The 19041-nt window shown below is 44.2% G+C and overlaps 1 protein-coding gene and 1 long non-coding RNA gene across 3 annotated transcripts in view; both read left to right on the top strand.

The window, feature by feature from the left end:
- LOC141132548 (protein NDNF-like) overlaps nucleotides 1-5366 on the top strand; it is a 74764-nt gene extending 69398 nt beyond the window's left edge. For both annotated transcript variants that reach the window (XM_073621102.1, XM_073621103.1), the window contains one exon: nucleotides 1363-5366. In XM_073621102.1, coding sequence (XP_073477203.1) covers nucleotides 1363-2735 — 1373 coding nt within the window. In that variant the 3' untranslated portion in view covers nucleotides 2736-5366. The remainder of the gene's footprint in view (nucleotides 1-1362) is intronic.
- An 8144-nt stretch (nucleotides 5367-13510) lies between these two features.
- Nucleotides 13511-19041, top strand: part of LOC141134606 (uncharacterized) — a 34917-nt gene continuing 29386 nt past the window's right edge. Inside the window, exon 1 of the long non-coding RNA XR_012243233.1 lies at nucleotides 13511-13688. This is a non-coding gene — a long non-coding RNA (uncharacterized lncRNA). The remainder of the gene's footprint in view (nucleotides 13689-19041) is intronic.

The following is a 19041-nucleotide window of genomic DNA, read 5'->3' as shown; positions in this document are numbered from 1 at the left end:
GAAGATTCCTTTAAAAAGACTGATGACACCAAACCTCTAGAATCAAATGTCCCTCTATCACTCGTACAGTCTGATAATTCCAATTGTGAATCTGACACTTCAGGGGAACTGAAACTAACGTGTCTCTGACCTCTCTGCTGATAACTCCATAATTTTTCAAGGATGGAGTGCGGTCTTTCGTTCTTATTGCGAACATAGACAGTACCTGTTTGATAATCCTGTAAGTCTCTAAGGTACTTCTGTCTTTTGACACTCGTGATATTTTGTTCCAATAAATTAAGTAATGTGGTGAGATCTTCATTCAATGGGGAATAAATCGGTGATTGTTGAAAAGCATTTAAAGAAACTTTCATTGTGTCAATCTCCTCGCTGACTGTGTGCAGCAGGGTGCTTTATTTACAATAAATACGCTTGATGTTATGGAGGCGCCTTTTCTTGATGACCATTTCTCTACATAAAGATGGCCTAGGCTATAAGAAGATTGCCAAGACCCTGAAACTGATCTGCAGCACGGTGGCCAAGACCATACAGCGGTTTAACAGGACAGGTTCTACTCAGAATAGGCCTCGTCATGGTCGACCAAAGAAGTTGAGTGCACGTGGGAAGCTACAGTTCATTAGGGAACCATGAATGCCAACATGTACTGTGGCATACTGAAGCAGAGCATGATCCCTTTCCTTTGGAGACTGGGCCACAGGGCAGTATTCCAACATGATAACAACCCCAAACACACCCCCAAGATGACCACTGCCTTGCTAAAGAAGCTGAGGGTAAGGATAATGGACTGGCCAAACATGTCTCCAGACCTAAACCCTATTAAGCATCTGTGGGGCATCCTCAAACAGAAGGTGGAAGAGCACAAGGTCTCTAACATTCACCAGCTCTGTGATGTCGTCATGGAGGAGTGGAAGAGGACTCCAGTGGCAACCTGTGAAGCTCTGGTGAATTCAATGCCCAAGAGGGTTAAGGCAGTGCTGGAAAATATTGGTGGCCACACAAAATATTGACACTTTGGGCCCAATTTGGACATTTTCACTTAGAGGTGTACTCACTTTTGTTGCCAGCGGTTTAGACATTAATGGCTGTGTGTTGAGTTATTTTGAGGGGACAGCAAATTTACACTGGTATACAAGCTGTACACTCAAAACTTTACATTGTAGCAAAGTGTAATTTCTTCAGTGTTGTCACATGAAAAGATATAATAAAATATTTACAAAAATGTGAGGGTTGTACTCACTTTTGTGAGATACTGTATAAACTTAAATTTCCATTAACATATTTATAAACTGATATAGGAGCACTAAATATTCATACATCAATATACATATACATCAATACCTTGTGTTGTTTTTTTTTTTTTAGATTCTCCTGAGCAATGGGGATCCTGGCAGAAACATTGGCACAGAGCTCCTAAGGCGTTATTTGCATTTGAAGGAAATGGAGAGGAGACATTCTCTTCAGAGATTACTTCCGATGGTTTTTTCCTACTCGATATCATTTCACTTGAGTCTGACACCAGCTTCCAAGTCTTTGTCTGGGACAGTCAAGATGACATTCCACCATGGCCTCAGCTTCCCTCTGATCCACGTGTAGATGTTTTGTCTGTACACGATGATAAGGTCAAGCTGTCATGGAAGCCCAGCATAGGACCTGCTGAAACTGACCTTGAGTATTGTGTGTTCATAAATAAAAAACATAACTTCAAGACATTTTGTGCTACCCAGTTAAACACAAAGAAAGTTCTTGAAGGTTACTATGACTCTGAAGAAGACATGACCCTAAATGTAATTACAGAGCAGTTACAAAATACAGCTAATGCATACCCCAAACGCTCTATGAGTTTGAAGACTCCAGAGTTGGTCAAACATGAAACTAAAGGATTTTTTTCTTCTCATAGCTTATCAGGAAGTCAAAGAGTATGTGTTGGGCCATGGACCAATGCCACAATTCATGGCTTAAAACCTAAGAGTCTTTACTACCTTGATGTGTTTGCAGTAAGCCAAAAGCATGGTACTAGTGTGGCTTACACAGGAACCTTTGCTGAAACTAAAACAAAACACAAATCCCAAGTGTCCAAGCTCCCCAATGATGAAATGGTGAACATATTTCTGAAAAACAAAGGTGTAAAAGTCATTGCTGTTGACCCACCTTCCTATAAATTCAAATGGCTTTTCGTCCATTCCTGTCTTCATAAAGTACATATTCAAATCATGATAAATGGACAAGTCCAGCTGTCTCAAAGTCTTCATGGAGCTCAAAATTTTAAACTAGGTGGACATTCAAAGGGTAACTTTATTATTAGTTTAAAATCAAGTAAAGGAAGCCTAGGTTTGGTAAAGCTCTTTACTACCAACAATCACAACAACCTACCATTTCCCAGCCTACCCTCTGCTACTAATGTGTCTGTTTCAAAAAGATCGTGTTCCTCTGCAACTTTGACATGGACAACCAGTGGATATGGAATCAAATATTGCATTTATGCCAGACACATAGAGCAGAATTTGGATCTGAGGCTCATCCAGAAACACCAGAACAGCTGCTTAAGCACCAGCTACCGATCTCCAGCTGAGAAAGTACTTTGCAGAAAAGGAGGAAGCAAGACTCTCATAGAAGAACATATCACAGATCTAAAACCTGGAAAAGCCTATCTTTTTGATTTGTACTTCATTGGTCATGACAACACCACAATAAAATTTCCAAGTCAAGCTTCAAAGACTCATGAATGGTGTATCTGAACATATGTATGTCCTCAGCCTAAGGACATCTGGACTCTTGGCAGCTTTTACGCTTGCAATTAGGATGTTGCAGGCAAAATGCCAACTTTCTGGCATTAGGTAAGAAACTGGTGGCTTATTGCAGACCCTTTCTACATCAGGGCATTTTAAAAGAAGGCAAACAGTTATTTCTAAAATGTTCACAATATAAATACGGTATACTTACTATAATGAAAAAGGCTGTGTGGTGGGTCCTGCTAATATAAATCAACAAAAATAATTTCAGTTCTTTATACTCTATATAGTCAGTCTTGATTGCACATTAACAAGGGGGCCTAAAAGGTTCAAAATGCAGTTTTTACTAAACCTGTTTCCATAATAGCTTTTGTACCTTTGAGTGTGACCCTTGGTGTATAAGCAATTTTTACTATATACAAATGTTTATGGCAATTTCTGTTGACTTGCAAATAAGGTGAAACAAATTTCAACGTAAATAAGAGAGCGAGACAAATAATTCCACAGTAGCCCACTAAATTAATCTACAAAACGCCTAAATATTAACATTGTGAAATGATTAACATAAAACACCCATACATAATGAAAAGTGTCCATATGGCATAACCAAAAAATATATATATATGCTCCAACATATGCAAATCAATATGGAAATACAGTCCAACATAAAGTGATGAAAAAATAGTGAATCAAAATCTCGTTGATCCACCAAAATCCTTCACCAAAGTGATGTGTGTTCATCACAGGACCCCCTGTGATGAAGTCCAAAGTGACGAAACGTGGCTATATGGGTGTTTTATGCGGATCATTTCACAGTGTTAATATTTAGGAGTTTTTTAGATTAATTTAGTGCGCTACTGTGGTATTATTTGTCTCTCTCTCTCTTTTTTACATTGACATTTCACCTCATTTGCATGTTTATTGAATATTAAGTGGCAGCACAGACAGGTGTTTTTCATTAGCGCAGTGCGCACACATATATTTCCCTTCTGTTTACACTCTCAGTTCTTTATATGCATAGTGCAGTGCACATACTGTACAGACATGTGACATTTACGCCAACAGTGGGCACACCCAAATGTAACAATTGTTTAAAATTAGTTACCTGCACCTATATTTCATTACCTTTGTACATGGATCACAGTTGCTTATATTTAAACAGATATAACCTAATATCATATCTAATATTTTACTGTTTTCTGGTGTTTTGTGTCTTCTCTTCAGCAGTATTTTCTTTTAGTGAAAGTATTTGGCTATGCAGAGAGGAATGTTTAGCATACTGATTTCAAGGGCTGTTTCCTTTCTTTTCTAAAAACAGCTATTTTCTGATACAATGGCAACTGATAAACTCAAAGAACAATTTTGGGTGGATATCGAATGGCGCTATATTTTTACTTAAAGTTGAACATTACCCATAACAACTTGATAAAAATAATGTTCTTTAGCAAGGAACATACACATGTATTATAATAATTATGCTACCAAAATTAGTGTGTGCTGTAAATTGCCTCCAGTTACTATTTCTTCTTTTTGAAGGCGGCCATTTTGCTGAAGCCCAGAGCCCCTGAAAGCAGTAAATCTTTAAGCTGCCAACAGTTTGGCCTCTACAAATTCGGCACAGTGCCTAAAAATTAAAAGCAACTGAGCATGTGCAAAGCAGGGTATTACTGAATTTTTAAAAGTAAAGGCCCTTATTTTTAATGGTTTACATTGCTATACCTGCAAAAGGGGCCACCTTGAAGTGATCCAGCAGGACTTAATTTTCTTTAAATAACATCAGTTGCCATCAATGTGTGCAAAGACAATCTCAAGTTTTCAATGATGCTTAGGAGTGTATATTTAGCTATTGTACCTACAGCAATAAACCAGTGCATTGCTTTGCTCCTTGCTCTGTACTTCTTCCCTTTCCATAACACCGCAATATAGGCAATTTGCAACTTGCTCTAGTGTCTATCTAGGCGGAGGGAGGGAAGTGGACATACAACCTTTTAAATCTATGGCAAGCTTTACCATGCAATTGCCTCCATTTTTGTCAGAGCTGCTTTTACAGGGGCAGAAAACAGCTCCAAGTGTGACAACCCCACCTTTCCTCATTCAGGCCACAAGGGAGCCATATGGCTACCAATGGAAATCCCTTTTTAAAAGCCCACTTCCCTCCCAGAATTCAAAGACTAACAGTCCCCTTCAGGACAGAAGAACCCATTATATAAAAGTACCGCAGACATTAACAAGTCATATACAGCTGCCATAACACTTGGCTTAAAATGGTAATATCTAAAAACATTATATGTGCAATTAATTTCTTCATAGCGTGCTGACTTGCTAAGTATTTATATAGAACACACCCAGAATTTTAATATAAGCAGCTAAAGCCAAGTTTCTGACTTTCCAAACTACAAGCTCTACCTATTAATTAAAATCCACATTATCAGTGTGGGAAATAGATGAAACAGTTGGGAAGTTAATAAATACATTTGCCTTTGTATTCATGTACTGTGGTCTCCCTCTAGTGGTCACACTAAAAAATTACAAGCTGCAGTACAAAATGGCTGTATATATTACTGTATCTGTATACCGTATGTATTTATCTGTCTCTTGTTTGTTTGTTGAGTATGAAATAAAAAATTATATAATACATTTTTTTGTAATTTTTATCCATTGTTACCATTTTCAAATAATGGCTTAGGACAATTTACACATTTGCTTGGGTTGAAATAAAGTAGAACTAACTAAAGGCAAAACTTTTTTTTCCTTTTGAATAAAGCAAGAGAGGGCTATAACCCCTGTCACATCAGTGTCTCATTGTGGAGATTTTCCTTCACTTCCTGTCCCATAGCCAAACAGAAAGAGATTGGAAATCCTTGCAAATTAAGGGAATTCCCTGGGGATCCCCAGGTCACCAGAACTAGTTTCCCTATTGGAATATTTCCCCTCTATTACTTTTCTGGGGACAAACCAAAATTTGGGATTTTCTTTTACTTTCACTTTCAATGATAATGGTAAATGGGACAAACAGAGAGGATGAATCTCCCTAACGGGGGGCACAGACAGAAATAAAAACTGATATGTGTTCTAATCCGCTGCACTCTATCCAAAACCTAAAAAAAAAAGTTTTGCCTTTAGGCACGGTTCACACTAGTGCGATGCGAGAACCCTGCAAATTCAGTGCGGGTTTCCGCATCACACCTGAATCGCAAAATGGTGCAGGAATCGGATCGCATAGGTGTGAACACCCATGCGATCAGGGGTCAAGTCCTGGGAAAAAAAAGTGTGGGAACTCACCCAAGATTCCTGCCCCCCACCTCAAAAATAAAAAAGTGTGTGTATGTGTATGTGTGTATATATATATATATATATATATATATATATATATATATATACGCACAATGTCCTCAGGGCCCCTCTTTGACGCCCATCAAATGCAGTCTGATCAGTGCCCATCTAATGCGGCCTTACCTGTGCCCATCAAATGCAGCTTTACCAGTGCCCAGCAATGCGGCCTTACCAGTGCCCAGCAATGCGGCCTCACCAGTGCCCAGCAATGCGGCCTCACCAGTGCCCAGCAACACGGCCTCATCAGTGCCCAGCAACGCGGCCTCACCAGTTCCCAGCAATGCAGCCTGATCAGTGTCCCCATCAGTGCAGCCTGATCAGTGTCCCCATCAGTGCAGCCATGATCAGTGCCCCGATCAGTGCAGTCTGATCAGTGCCCCCATCAGTGAAGCCTGATCAGTGCCTGCAGCAATGCAACTGGGGGTCAGTCCAGGGGGGGGGGGGTAAAAAAAAAGTGCAGCCCAACCCTACACTTAAAATTGCACTAACGGACTTATAAGTTCAATGGTAAAACTTAAATAGGAATATAAGGAATATCCAGTGCAAATCAAATACTCCAGCCCCACACTTCCTCTATAAAATTGTACAAATGGGCTTATAAGTGCAATGGTAAAACCAATATAGGAATAACCAATGTAAGCAATATAGTAATGATGGTGTCACCCTCTCTGCAAAAATATTTTAAGAAATTGCAGAGCCGCAATGTGTAAATATTGGTGAAACCCCCTATATATAATAATAGTAATAGTAAATGTAACATTGATGTACATATTTTAATTGTATTATTATTATTCACCACTATTTGCACATTGCAGCTCTGCAATTTCTTAAAATAGTTTTACAGATAGGGTGACACCATCACTACTATATTGCTTACATTGGTTATTCCTATATTGGTACAATTTTATAGAGGAAGTGTAGGGCTGCGTTGCATTTTTTACTTTTTATTGATTCAAGTTGGATGTGGGAACCAGCTCAAAAGATTCTGTGGGTATTGCTTTTGAAATTTTTTTGGTTGCGTGGTAGTTTTAGTTGATTTGGCCCTGTATACTGATGGTCAGTGTGCCCCTGCATACTGGTGGTCAGTTCCCTTGTATACAGATGGTCAGTGTGCCCCTGCATACTGGTGGTCAGTGTGCCCCTGCCTACTGGTGGTCAGTCCCCTTGTATACTGGTGGTCAGTCCCCTTGTATACTGGTGGTCAGTGTGCCCCTGCCTACTGGTGGTCAGTCCGCTTGTATACTGGTGGTCAGTCCCCTTGTTTACTGGTGGTCAGTCCCTTTGTATACTGGTGATCAGTCCCCTTGTATACTGGTGGTCAGTCCCCATGTATACCGGTGATCAGTCCCCTTGTATACTGGTGGTCAGTCCCCTTGTATACTGGTGGTCAGTGTGCCCCTGCCTACTGGTGGTCAGTCCGCTTGTATACTGGTGGTCAGTCCCCTTGTTTACTGGTGGTCAGTCCCTTTGTATACTGGTGATCAGTCCCCTTGTATACTGGTGGTCAGTCCCCATGTATACCGGTGATCAGTCCCCTTGTATACTGGTGGTCAGTCCCCTTGTATACTGGTGGTCAGTGTGCCCCTGCCTACTGGTGGTCAGTCCGCTTGTATACTGGTGGTCAGCCCCCTTGTTTACTGGTGGTCAGTCCCTTTGTATACTGGTGATCAGTCCCCTTGTATACTGGTGGTCAGTCCCCATGTATACCGGTGATCAGTCCCCTTGTATACTGGTGGTCAGTCCCCTTGTATACTGGTGGTCAGTGTACCCCTGCATACTGGTGGTCAGTCTCCTTGTATACTGGTGATCAGTCCCCTTGTATACTGGTGATCAGTCCCCTTGTATACTGGTGGTCAGTTCCCTTGTATACTGGTGGTCAGGGATTTTTTCTCAACTAATAGGTGCAGCATCTCAACCACGCTTCCATCACAATACAAATGACCTCCTCCCAATAAGGGGGAGAGAAAGAAGCATCAAATAGCGAATCTGGCCAAACTGTACTAATAGTTACAGGGTCCTAAAGGGGCATTATTAAATACTAGGAGAATGTTACACACAGGGTGCAGAGTTCAGGAGTGTTTAGTGTGTTACTTACAGAGTGCAGGGTTCAGGAGTGCGCTACATGCACAGTGCATGTTTCAGAACTACGCTACATACAGTGTGCAGAGTTCAGGAGCACATTATGTACAGAGTGCAGAGTTCAGGCTTGCACTACATACAGAGTGCAGGGGAGTGCGCCACATTAAGAGTGCAGAGCTCAGGGGTGCGCTATTTACAGAATGCAATGTTCCGAAGTGTGCTACGTACAGAGCACAGGGTTCAGGCTTGCACTAATACAGAGTACAGGGTTCAGGAGAGCGCAACGTTAAGAGTGCAGACTTCGGAGGTTACACTATTTACAGAGTGCAGGATTCAGGCTTGTGCACACAGTGCAGGATTATGGTGTGCACTATGCACACAATGCAGGGTTCAGGAGTGCACTACACACACAATGCAGGGTTCAGGAGTGCACTATGCACACAATGCAGGGTTCAGGAGGGCACTACGCACACAATGCAGAGTTCAGGAGTGCGCTACGCACACAATGCAGGGTTCAGGAATGTGCTACGCACACAATGCAGGTCTCAGAAGTGCTCTTTGCACACAATGCAGGGTTCAGGAGTGCGCTACTCACACAATGCAGGGTTCAGGAGTGTGCTACTCACACAATGCAGGGTTCAGGAGTGCGCTACGCACACAATGCAGGGCTCAGGAATGCTCTACGCACACAATGCAAGGTTCAGGAGTACGATGCGTAAACAGTGCAGAGAACAAGAGTGCACTACGTACACAATGCAGAGATCAGGAGTGTGCTACATACACAATGTAGAGTTCAAGAGTGCGCTACGCACACAATGCAGAGGTCAGGAGTGCCTTACGTACACAATGCAGAGATCAGGCATGCCTTACGCACACAATGCAGAGATCAGGAGTGTGCTATGTACACGATGCAGGGTTCAGCAGTGCACTATGTGCACAATGCAGGGTTCAGCAGTGCTTTATGTACACAATGCAGGGTTCAGTACTGCGCTATGTACACAATGCAGGGATCACAAGTGCGCTATGTACAAGAGCCCTGGCTTATTACTAAAGTGTGGGAAACATCAGGTTAATATAATGCCATCAGAGGAGAAAATCCTTTAAGTTTTCAGTCCGATCTTCTTGTATTGTGACACCAGCAATGATGAATAGATGGATGGATGGATGGAACACTTGCTGGCAAAGAGGAATGCAGGATCCAAGTCTTGCAGGTGTCAGAATACAGGATGGATGGATAAATGATCTTGTTCTCCTCTGCTATCCTTCCCACACTGTAGAAACCAGCTTGTTCTCTCCATGCTAGCAGCAGCGCAGACAAATACAACTCACTGTTTGTCAGTGCTGGGGCTGAGGAATCTGTCTGCTTCATACAGTGTGTCTCCCACAGCAGGCTGTGTTCCCTCCTATCTCTCCCCTTTCTCTCCAGCTGCCAACATCTCCTCTTCTCATATGTCCAAGAAGGTGGGCTGGGGGAAGGGGGCGGGTACAGTCTTTACCATTGGCTGAGGAGGCAGCAGAGAGGTGGATATCCATCCGCCTCTGAATTTAGCCTGTGTCGGATCTAGCTAAAGATCATCGGCTTCTGTGGCCGGTGTTCTGTCGATTTGTGAGATACAGAAAAGGGGGGATGATTAATGCGCTACCCAAAAAGACAGTATTAAGCAAGCTGCTACAAACCATGTGACAAAAATGTGAACAAAAATTAAATAAATTGTAGCGCTAAAAAACACATATGCAAATTATCTCTGTGCACATAAACATAGTGTCCCAATAATGACGTGTTGTCAAAGCAAAAAACAGTCCACAGTGAATATATGTGATCCGTGTGGCAGTTCTTTCAGCTTCTCAACGGTCAGCTCAGGTATCATCAAGATAAATGGATAGATGGAATACGCTTACCGGACAAGTTGGATTCTACTGCCATGAGCATAGAATCGATAAAGCTTTGTGCCACCAAGGGCAAAAGTGTGGAATGATGGAGGCAAGGGTAGAGCCTCTGCCAGGCCTGGATGTCCCTCTCGGTCCACTGGAACAGGATCGGATTGGTTCCCAAAAACAAGTAATTTCTCAATTCACCGAAACATGTGGAAAAAAGAGGGATGCTTCCACATAGTGTAACTCAGGGTATTTTATTACTAAAAAATTCTAAAAAAAAAAAATACTAAACGCGTTTCGATCAAACGATCTTCAACAGGGGCATATGCCCCTGTTGAAGATCGTTTGATCGAAACGCGTAGGGCGTTTTTATATACCCCATACACTGCCTTTTTACCCGTGATCACGTTTTATGTTTCATGTATTGCGTTTTTTTAGTAATAAAATACCCTGATTTACACTATGTGGAAGCATCCTTCTTTTTTCCACATGTTCCGGTGAATTGAGAAATTACTTGTTTTTGGGAACCAATCCGATCCTGTTCCAGTGGACCGAGAGGGACATCCAGGCCTGGCAGAGGCTCTACCCTTGCCTCCATCATTCCATACTTTTGCCCTTGGTGGCACAAAGCTTTATCGATTCTATGCTCATGGTAGTAGAATCCAACTTGTCCGGTAAGCGTATTCCATCTATCCGTTTATCTTGATGATAGCTGAGCTGACCGTTGAGAAGCTGAAAGAACTGCCACACGGATCACATATATTCACTGTGGACTGTTTTTTGCTTTGACAACACGTCATTATTGGGACACTATGTTTATGTGCACAGAGATAATTTGCATATGTGTTTTTTAGCGCTACAATTTATTTAATTTCTGTCGATTTGTGCCCTCTGTTGAAAAGTGCCCACGCATGCGCAGGACGGAAGGGTACTCCAGCTGATTTCCCGATCAGCTGGCATGACGTCACCATAGCACATGCGCACATCGTAGGAGGCTTTTTTCGACGGGAGATACCATTTCACGGACACAATTGAATGCTATGCAACAGCAGAGGGACACCGTAGTTGTCAGATTGTGCCTCGCTGTTGCGGTGCGGTTTTACAGTGTGCTCAAGGTCCAGTTTTGTCAGTGTTGCAGGGCGGGTTTGGTGTGCTGAACGGCGGGTTTTGCTTGTGTCTAAGGCCAGATTGCAACAGAGACAAAACCTGCCCTTCAACACACCCACAACCCGCCCTGCAACAGAGAGGCCCAATCTGACATCTATGGTGTTCCTCTGCTCTTTGCATAGCATTCAATTGTGCCCATGAAATGGTATCTCTCATGACGTCGGGGACGTCACACCAGCTGATCGGGAAATCAGCTGGAATGCCCTTCCGTTATGCGCATGTGCGGGCACTTTTTGATGGAGGGCACAAATCAACACAACACCGGCGCTGTTGTATCCTTCCACAAGAAAAAAAGTCCCCAGCTTCCAGGCAGCAATAGAGGATATGCAGGCAAGGGAAAAAAACCCCACTAACTTCTGCAAATACTACCATGTGAACTTTGAGGGTGCTATGGGGGTGCTTAAAGAATTTTTGGGGATGCTTGAGCACGCCCAAGCACCCACCTGGTGCTGCCCCTGCTTCCTGCACACCCACACTGCCTGCCACAGCTTGCAGTCCTGCAGGATGTGGCTGCTAATAGGAACATTGTACTTGCTGAGAAACAAGGGCAGGAACGACGTTCCCGCACATTCCCGCAGGACTCGAGCCATGCATGTGATCCGATTCCAGTACGGACCAAAAAAAGGGTCCTCCACCATTTTGGTGTGAATGCGATGCGATTTCAGCCATACAGTTTGTATGGCTGAAATCGCATCGCATAGACATCGCATAGACATCGCATACAGCAATGCGGTGCGAGTCACATGCGATGTCTGGCATCGCACTAGTTAGTTATCATTTAAGACACACGTCCAGCCAGACCAAGCAAAAGACAAATTTGTCACTAAGGCCCCTTTCCCACTGGGGCGGTGGGGGCGTCGGCGGTACAACAGCGCTATTTTTAGCGCTGCTGTACCGTCGTTCTTGCAGCGGTATTCGGCCGCTAGCGGTGCAGTTTTAACCCCCGCTGGTGGCCGAAAAAGGGTTAAAATCCCTCGTACAGCGCGGCTATAGCCGCGGTATTGCCACGGTATAGCCGCGCTGTCCCATTGATTTCAATGGGCAGGAGCGGTGAAGGAGCGGTGAATACACCGCTCCTTCACCGCTCCAAAAAAGCGGTTTGCAGGACTTTTTTCACCGTCCTGCCTGCGCACCGCTTCAGTGTGAAAGCCCTCGGGCTTTCACACTGAACAAACAGCGGAGGCTGTTTAGGGGCGGTTTGCAGGCGGTATTTTTAGCGCAATACCGCCTGCAAACCGCCCCAGTGTGAAAGGGGGTCTAAGTGAGGGTGATAGTTTTTAATGAATTAAACATTAAGAATTGTTAAAATGTTAAACTGTAAAATGGTCCAACTGTTCATTTCTGCTTAACTATTACTATTACGTTAAGAGTACAAATTATTATTATCAGATGAACCGCACATACTGTATTTACCATTCTTCCAATATTAGTGTTATTTGACTCATTCTGTACGATAACCTCTTGTTTGTACAAATTATCCAGAAAACAATAAAAATTATGGAAAAAAAATAAAAGCTTTATGAAGCTTTCAGCTTAAAGCATTAGTAAACTCTCCCCCTCCTATGCTGCTTTTTGATTATGCCATTATATTAAATTATTCCCCAATCAAATGTTCCTTACTATGTTTAAGATGTTTGAAAATTTGTTTCTCCCAGGATAAGACAGCACCATCTTAAGTGTTGTTTTCCGCATCTGTAGTAGAAAATACTTCCACCCTTTCATGTAGCCCTTGCTATAATCTCGCGTATGTGCGATCGTTTCTTAGCCAAGCCTCCTTCTGGTTGAGAATGTAGTCTTGCGGTATTGGAGCGCAGTGCCACAGGGAGTAGATATGATGGTCAGGACATACTGCTCAATGTACCGTAAATCGCGGGAGAGATGCACATGCACCGTGACGTCATTGCAGAGAACGGGACGGATTACAAGCAAACTGAGCAAGTCAGGTGACATCTGAGTAAAGCGATTAATAATACTTTTAATGCTGATTTATATGTGCCAAAGTGATGGGAGAGAGTTTACTAACACTTTAAAGTGTAACTCCACTTTTGTTGCGAAAAAAACATTCCCCTCTAGGTGATCTATGTACATTGCAAGGTTTACAACAACCTTTGTTGCAGATTCCTACCTTTTGTTATTCTGAAGAAATTCATGTGTGTTTGGCTGTCTCTCTAGGCTGAGTGAGTCTAATGGGAGTGGTTTAATAATTATCAGTCAGCTTTGGCAACTGCAGGGCACCAATGAGGAAAGCTGCTGGGCGTGAATCCCTTTAGATGTGTTCCTATTGGAAATATCTCATCAAAAATTACATTTTTGTTGCAGGAGATGCCTGAACTCTGACTTGTATCTTAGGCAGACTTCTGGGAAAATCAGTGAGCCAATCACACAAGCAGGAAATGATGTTTCTGGGGAGTGGTCACTACACATTCTGTGTACAGAACAACTCCATGTAGCCATACTGCTTTGCATTTATAGAAAATGACAGCGGCTGCAGATTGAAAAGGAAAGGTAATTTTTAATAACATTCAATTACAATATGATTTGTATCGCAATTGTATACACTATATTATTTTTCTTTATTTGCTATTTTTTTCCCCACAAAAGTGGAATTACCCTTTAAGTTAGCTAATTTACATTTCAGGTTGAAAAAAGGGTTTCAAGGTCTCACAGGTTTTTCTTCTCTACAAAGCAACCACAGCCTACGTAGAAAAGCCTGTTCCATGCAAGGATGCTGCAGAGAAGGACCCTAGCGATCTTTATGGAAGCAGAGAATACGATTTTTTTAAAAGGTTCACACTCCCTGTAGATTGAAAGGAACAGGGGTCCTTCTCTGCAGCAAACTGGCAGGAGACAAGCTTTTCTTTTCAGGTCATTTGTTTTCTTAAAAAAACAAACTGTGTGACTTTGCACACCTTTTGTTTTAATTCAATATAAATAGGAACAATCAGCGCAAACTGATAACACGTGAATGCAAGCCGAACACTTATAGGAAATCACAAACCCTATAAAACTACTCAATAAACAATGTTAGTGCAGCACATGTAAATGTAAAAAGTCCATGACAATTGGAGACAAAAAACGGAAGAGAAGAAGGGGAACACAGGCTTCTGAAAAAAGTGACATATCTTCCACCACAGGCACACAAATGTGCTTACCAGATTGGGTGGGCCTCTTATTATAGGAGGTCATAAACGCATGTATCTGCTCAGAAACAGGTCAGCAATCCTCGGCCACTCTGGAAATCCAATTCCACACCATCGAACGACACTTTTAAGCCAACACTGAGAAATTCTGAGCTGTAATCAGTGGTTTCGCAGAGTTGAAACGGAGATTCATCCCAATCCCATCCCGTTACTTTTTTCAGAAGCCTGTGTTCCCCTTTCAGCACACGAGGGATCTTCTCTTCTGTTTTATGTCTCCAATTGTCATGGACTTTTTGTTTTAATTCACCTGGAATGTATTTAGACAATTTAAAGTTCAATTTGGGCTAAAAAAACAAACAAAACAAAAAACAGAGACTATTCTAAGAATCGGAAACAGCTGGTATAGTACTTTAGGTTCAGACGAAAATGAGCCTGATGGGGAAAGCAAACACATTACTTACAACACAAAGTGTGTAACGCTATGGTGTGCAATGCACAATGATGGCAATAAAATAATACTGTGTAGGAGGAGGTAAAGGGAGGTAGACAATGAACTTAAAAGATAACTCCGGCACTTGCCCCGCGCGGAGCGGGATGGCAACGTCATCGACTAGCACCGCTCGGCATAGGGTTTAAACCCATGCCTGAGGGCAACTAAACTGGATCATCCACACTCCTCAAGGCACACAAGCATTATGTATGCATCATGTATGCCTTCTGCCAAGAAAAAGACCCGGAGCTCTCCTTAGAAAATGCTGACACACTATCTTTTGAGAGCAAAGGAAAAATACATGTCTCAAAGATGGCCCCTGCAACACCCCTGCCTCTCTGGGGAAAACTACAACAGCTTTACTACAGCTCTCCACTTCTGTAGCCTCACCAAACAGTGAGTATGTTACACCTCTCACTGAAGCTGATTTGGAAAGTAGCCTGGAAGCTATGTACACCAAATTAGCCTCCATAAAACTGCTAACACTCTAAAGCCGGGTGAACACTACAAGTTTTTTTCATGCGCCCCAAAAACTGACAGCTACGGTTGGGAGCTGCTGTACTAACCATGCAAGGTTAGTCCAATGATCTCCCCTGCTGAGCTGTTGTGTTCTGACAGAGCACTCCGATCAGCGCTCTCTGTACCGGCAAATGTCTCCTGACTAGGGATGAGCTTCGGGGTTCGACTCGAACATCGGCTGTTCGATCGTTCGTCGAATTGCGAACGATATGGGCCGTTCACGCCAAATTCGTGTGGCGCGTCACGGCCCATAATTCACTGCGGCATCGCAGTGCATTGCTGGCTGATGATTGGCCAAGCATGCATTATGACCCGCATGCTTGGCCAATCACAGCGCCGCCTGAACAGAGAGCCATAATTGGCCAAAGCCAAGGAAGCTTTGGCCAATTATGGCTCAGGGGATTTAGTACACGCCCCACACTATATAAGGCCGCCTGCACGGCGGTCCTGTGTAGTGTGTGTTCCGGCGTTCATTGAGAGAGAGAGAGAGAGAGACAGACAGTGACATTTGATTTGAGTTAGATAGAACTTGAGTTAGTTAGGCAGAACAGTCAGTCAGTTAGCTGCACTTACAGTGTATTGTGTATATATATGCATTCCAGGTGTTGCATATATATATATACACTGTATTCAGTTTAGCTAGATCCGTTCTTGTTATCTTCCTACTGACAGGCAGGCTTGTCTTGTTACAGTATTTACAGCTACCTGAAGAAAATTACTGGTGTTCCTTTGATCCTATTAGTACCACAGTCAGGCAGCTAGACTATTTACAGTTAGTGCAGTGCGTCCTGCTCACAGTGTTCAGCTAAACCTACAAAAGTTAGTGGGGTGCGTCCTGCTCAGTGTTCAGCTAAACCTTCAAGTTAGTGCGGTGCGTCCTGCTCACAGTGTTCAGCTAAACCTACAAGTTAGTGCAGTGCGTCCTGCTCACAGTGTTCAGCTAGATCCGTTCCTGTTATCTTCCTACTGACAGGCAGGCTTGTCTTGTTACAGTATATACAGCTACCTGAAGAAAATTACTGGTGTTCTTTTGATCCTATTAGTACCACAGTCAGGCAGATAGACTATTTACAGTTAGTGCAGTGCGTCCTGCTCACAGTGTTCAGCTAAACCTACAAGTTAGCGGGGTGCGTCCTGCTCACAGTGTTCAGCTAAACCTACAAGTTAGTGTGGTGCGTCCACCTCACAGTGTTCAGCTAAACCTACAAGTTAGTGCAGTGCGTCCTGCTCACAGTGTTCAGCTAGATCCGTTCCTGTTATCTTCTTACTGACAGGCAGGCTTGTCTTGTTACAGTATATACAGCTACCTGAAGAAAATTAATGGTGTTCTTTTGATCCTGTAAGGAAACCACAGTCAGGCAGCTAGACTATTTACAGTTAGTACAGTGCGTCCTGCTCACAGTGTTCAGCTTAACCTACAAGTTAGTGGGGTGCGTCCTGCTCACAGTGTTCAGCTAAACCTACAAGTTAGTGGGGTGCGTCCTGCTCACAGTGTTCAGCTAAACCTACAAGTTAGAGTGGTGCGTCCACCTCACAGTGTTCAGCTAAACCTACAAGTTAGTGTGGTGCGTCCACCTCACAGTGTTCAGCTAAACCTACAAGTTAGTGGGGTGCGTCCTGCTCACAGTGTTCAGCTAAACCTACAAGTTAGTGGGGTGCGTCCACCTCACAGTGTTCAGCTAAAGCTACCTGTAGAAGGTTGGTGGTGTTCATACTACAGACAGGCAGTTGATTTTGCTAGCTGCAGTATCAGTATATATATATATATATATATATATATATACATATCCCAGCTTAGTGCAGCTACAGGCCATTAGTATGTCTGGAAGGCCAAGAAGGAGAGCCAGACAGTCACAAGCCAATAAGAGAGGGCAAGCAGGCTCTGTGTCTAGTGCTGGTCATGGAGACGGTGCATCCTCATCAGAATGTGGCCGTGGGACACGCTTGGGCTTTTTTTCGGCAGCTGGCCGTGTTGAGCCACAACATGCGGAAGACTTGGTCGAGTGGATGACCAAGCCGTCCTCATCCTCCTCATCCTCTCTCACCCATGCCCAGGGTACTTTGTCTGGCAAAGCAGCGGCCTCTTCCCTCGGCTCAATGTCATCAGTGACTCCTTCCCTAGCCCCACCATGTCCTCCTGAGGAGTCCCTCGAACTGTTTGACCACAGTGTTGGGCACATGCTCCAGGAGGATGCCCAGCGTTTGGAAGGCTCTGATGATGATACTGAGCTCGATGAAGGCAGTAACATGAGCGCAGACAGAGGGGGTGCCCAAGAAGGACAGCAATCTGGCAGTCATGCTCCCCCTGCTGCAGCATACTGCCAGGTTTGCTCCAGTGATGAGGAGGGAGGGGATGATGAGGTCACTGACTCAACGTGGGTGCCTGATAGGAGAGAGGAGGAGGAGGAGGCGGCACATCACCAACAAGGCAGGATGCCCTCCAGGGGCCAGCCTAAGGGCAGCACATTGACTGCATCACACCCCAAAGCTCCACATGTGCAGGGCGCTGCAGTCTCTGCGCGTTATTAAAAAAGTTCTTTGGTGTGGGCCTTTTTTGAGACGAGTGCATCAGATCGCACCGTTGCTATTTGCAACATATGTCTCAAGCGTATCTCACGTGGCCAAAACATCTCCCGCTTGGGTACCACATGCTTGACCAGACATATGTTGACCTGCCATGCAGTTCGTTGGCAAGCGTATCTAAAAGACCCACACCAAAGAACAAAGAGGACCTCTCCTTGCTCCTCATCAGCTGAGATCTCCAACCCCACTATACCTTCAGTCCTCTCTGAGACCTGCACTGAGAGGAATGAAGGTGTAGAATTAGGTGTGTCACAGCCAAGTACTTGTGGGCAATCTGCTTTTGGTACACCGACGTCAGATTGTACCAGGCAAATTTCCCTGCCCCAGCTGCTGCATCGCCGAAAGAAGTTTGCTCCCAGCCATCCACATGCGCAGCGGTTGAATGCTAGCTTGGCAAAATTGCTAGCACTTCAACTGCTGCCTTTTCAGTTGGTAGACTCTGCCCCCTTCCGTGAGTTTGTGGAATGTGCGGTTCCTCAGTGGCAGGTACCTAAACGCCACTTTTTCTCACGGAAGGCGATTCCGGCTCTCTACCGGCATGTGGAAGGCAATGTCCATGCCTCGCTGGACAGGGCGGTCAGCGGTAAGGTGCATATTACCGCTGACTCATGGTCCAGCAGGCATGGACAGGGACGTTAGTTAAGTTTCACGGCGCATTGGGTGACTCTGCTGGCAGCTGGGAAGGATGCAGGACAAGGTGCAGTAGTGTTGGAGGTTGTTCCGCCACCACGCCTCCAAAATGCTAATGATTGTGACACACCTCTCTCCTCCACCCCCTCCTCTTCTTATTCCTCCATGGCCTCTTCCTGTGCTTTGTCCTCGGAACCAGCGGTGCTCCGTAGCCATTCAAGGGGCTACGCAATTACGCAGGCCAAAAGATGCCATGCGGTGCTTGAGCTGGTGTGCTTGGGGGACAGGAGCCACACTGGGGCAGAGGTTCTGTCAGCTCTGCAGGGGCAGGTTCAGAGGTGGTTGACGCCACGCCAACTTAAGGCAGGAATGGTGGTTTGCGACAATGGCACCAACCTCCTCTCTGCCCTCCGACAGGGACAAATGACCCATGTGCCCTGTTTGGCTCACGTCCTTAACTTGGTAGTGCAGCGGTTCTTGGGCAGGTACCCGGGCT

This window comes from Aquarana catesbeiana, linkage group LG03, assembly GCF_042186555.1.
Source record: "Aquarana catesbeiana isolate 2022-GZ linkage group LG03, ASM4218655v1, whole genome shotgun sequence".
NCBI lineage: Eukaryota > Metazoa > Chordata > Amphibia > Anura > Ranidae > Aquarana > Aquarana catesbeiana.
This window is presented reverse-complemented; position numbering and strand designations above follow the sequence as displayed.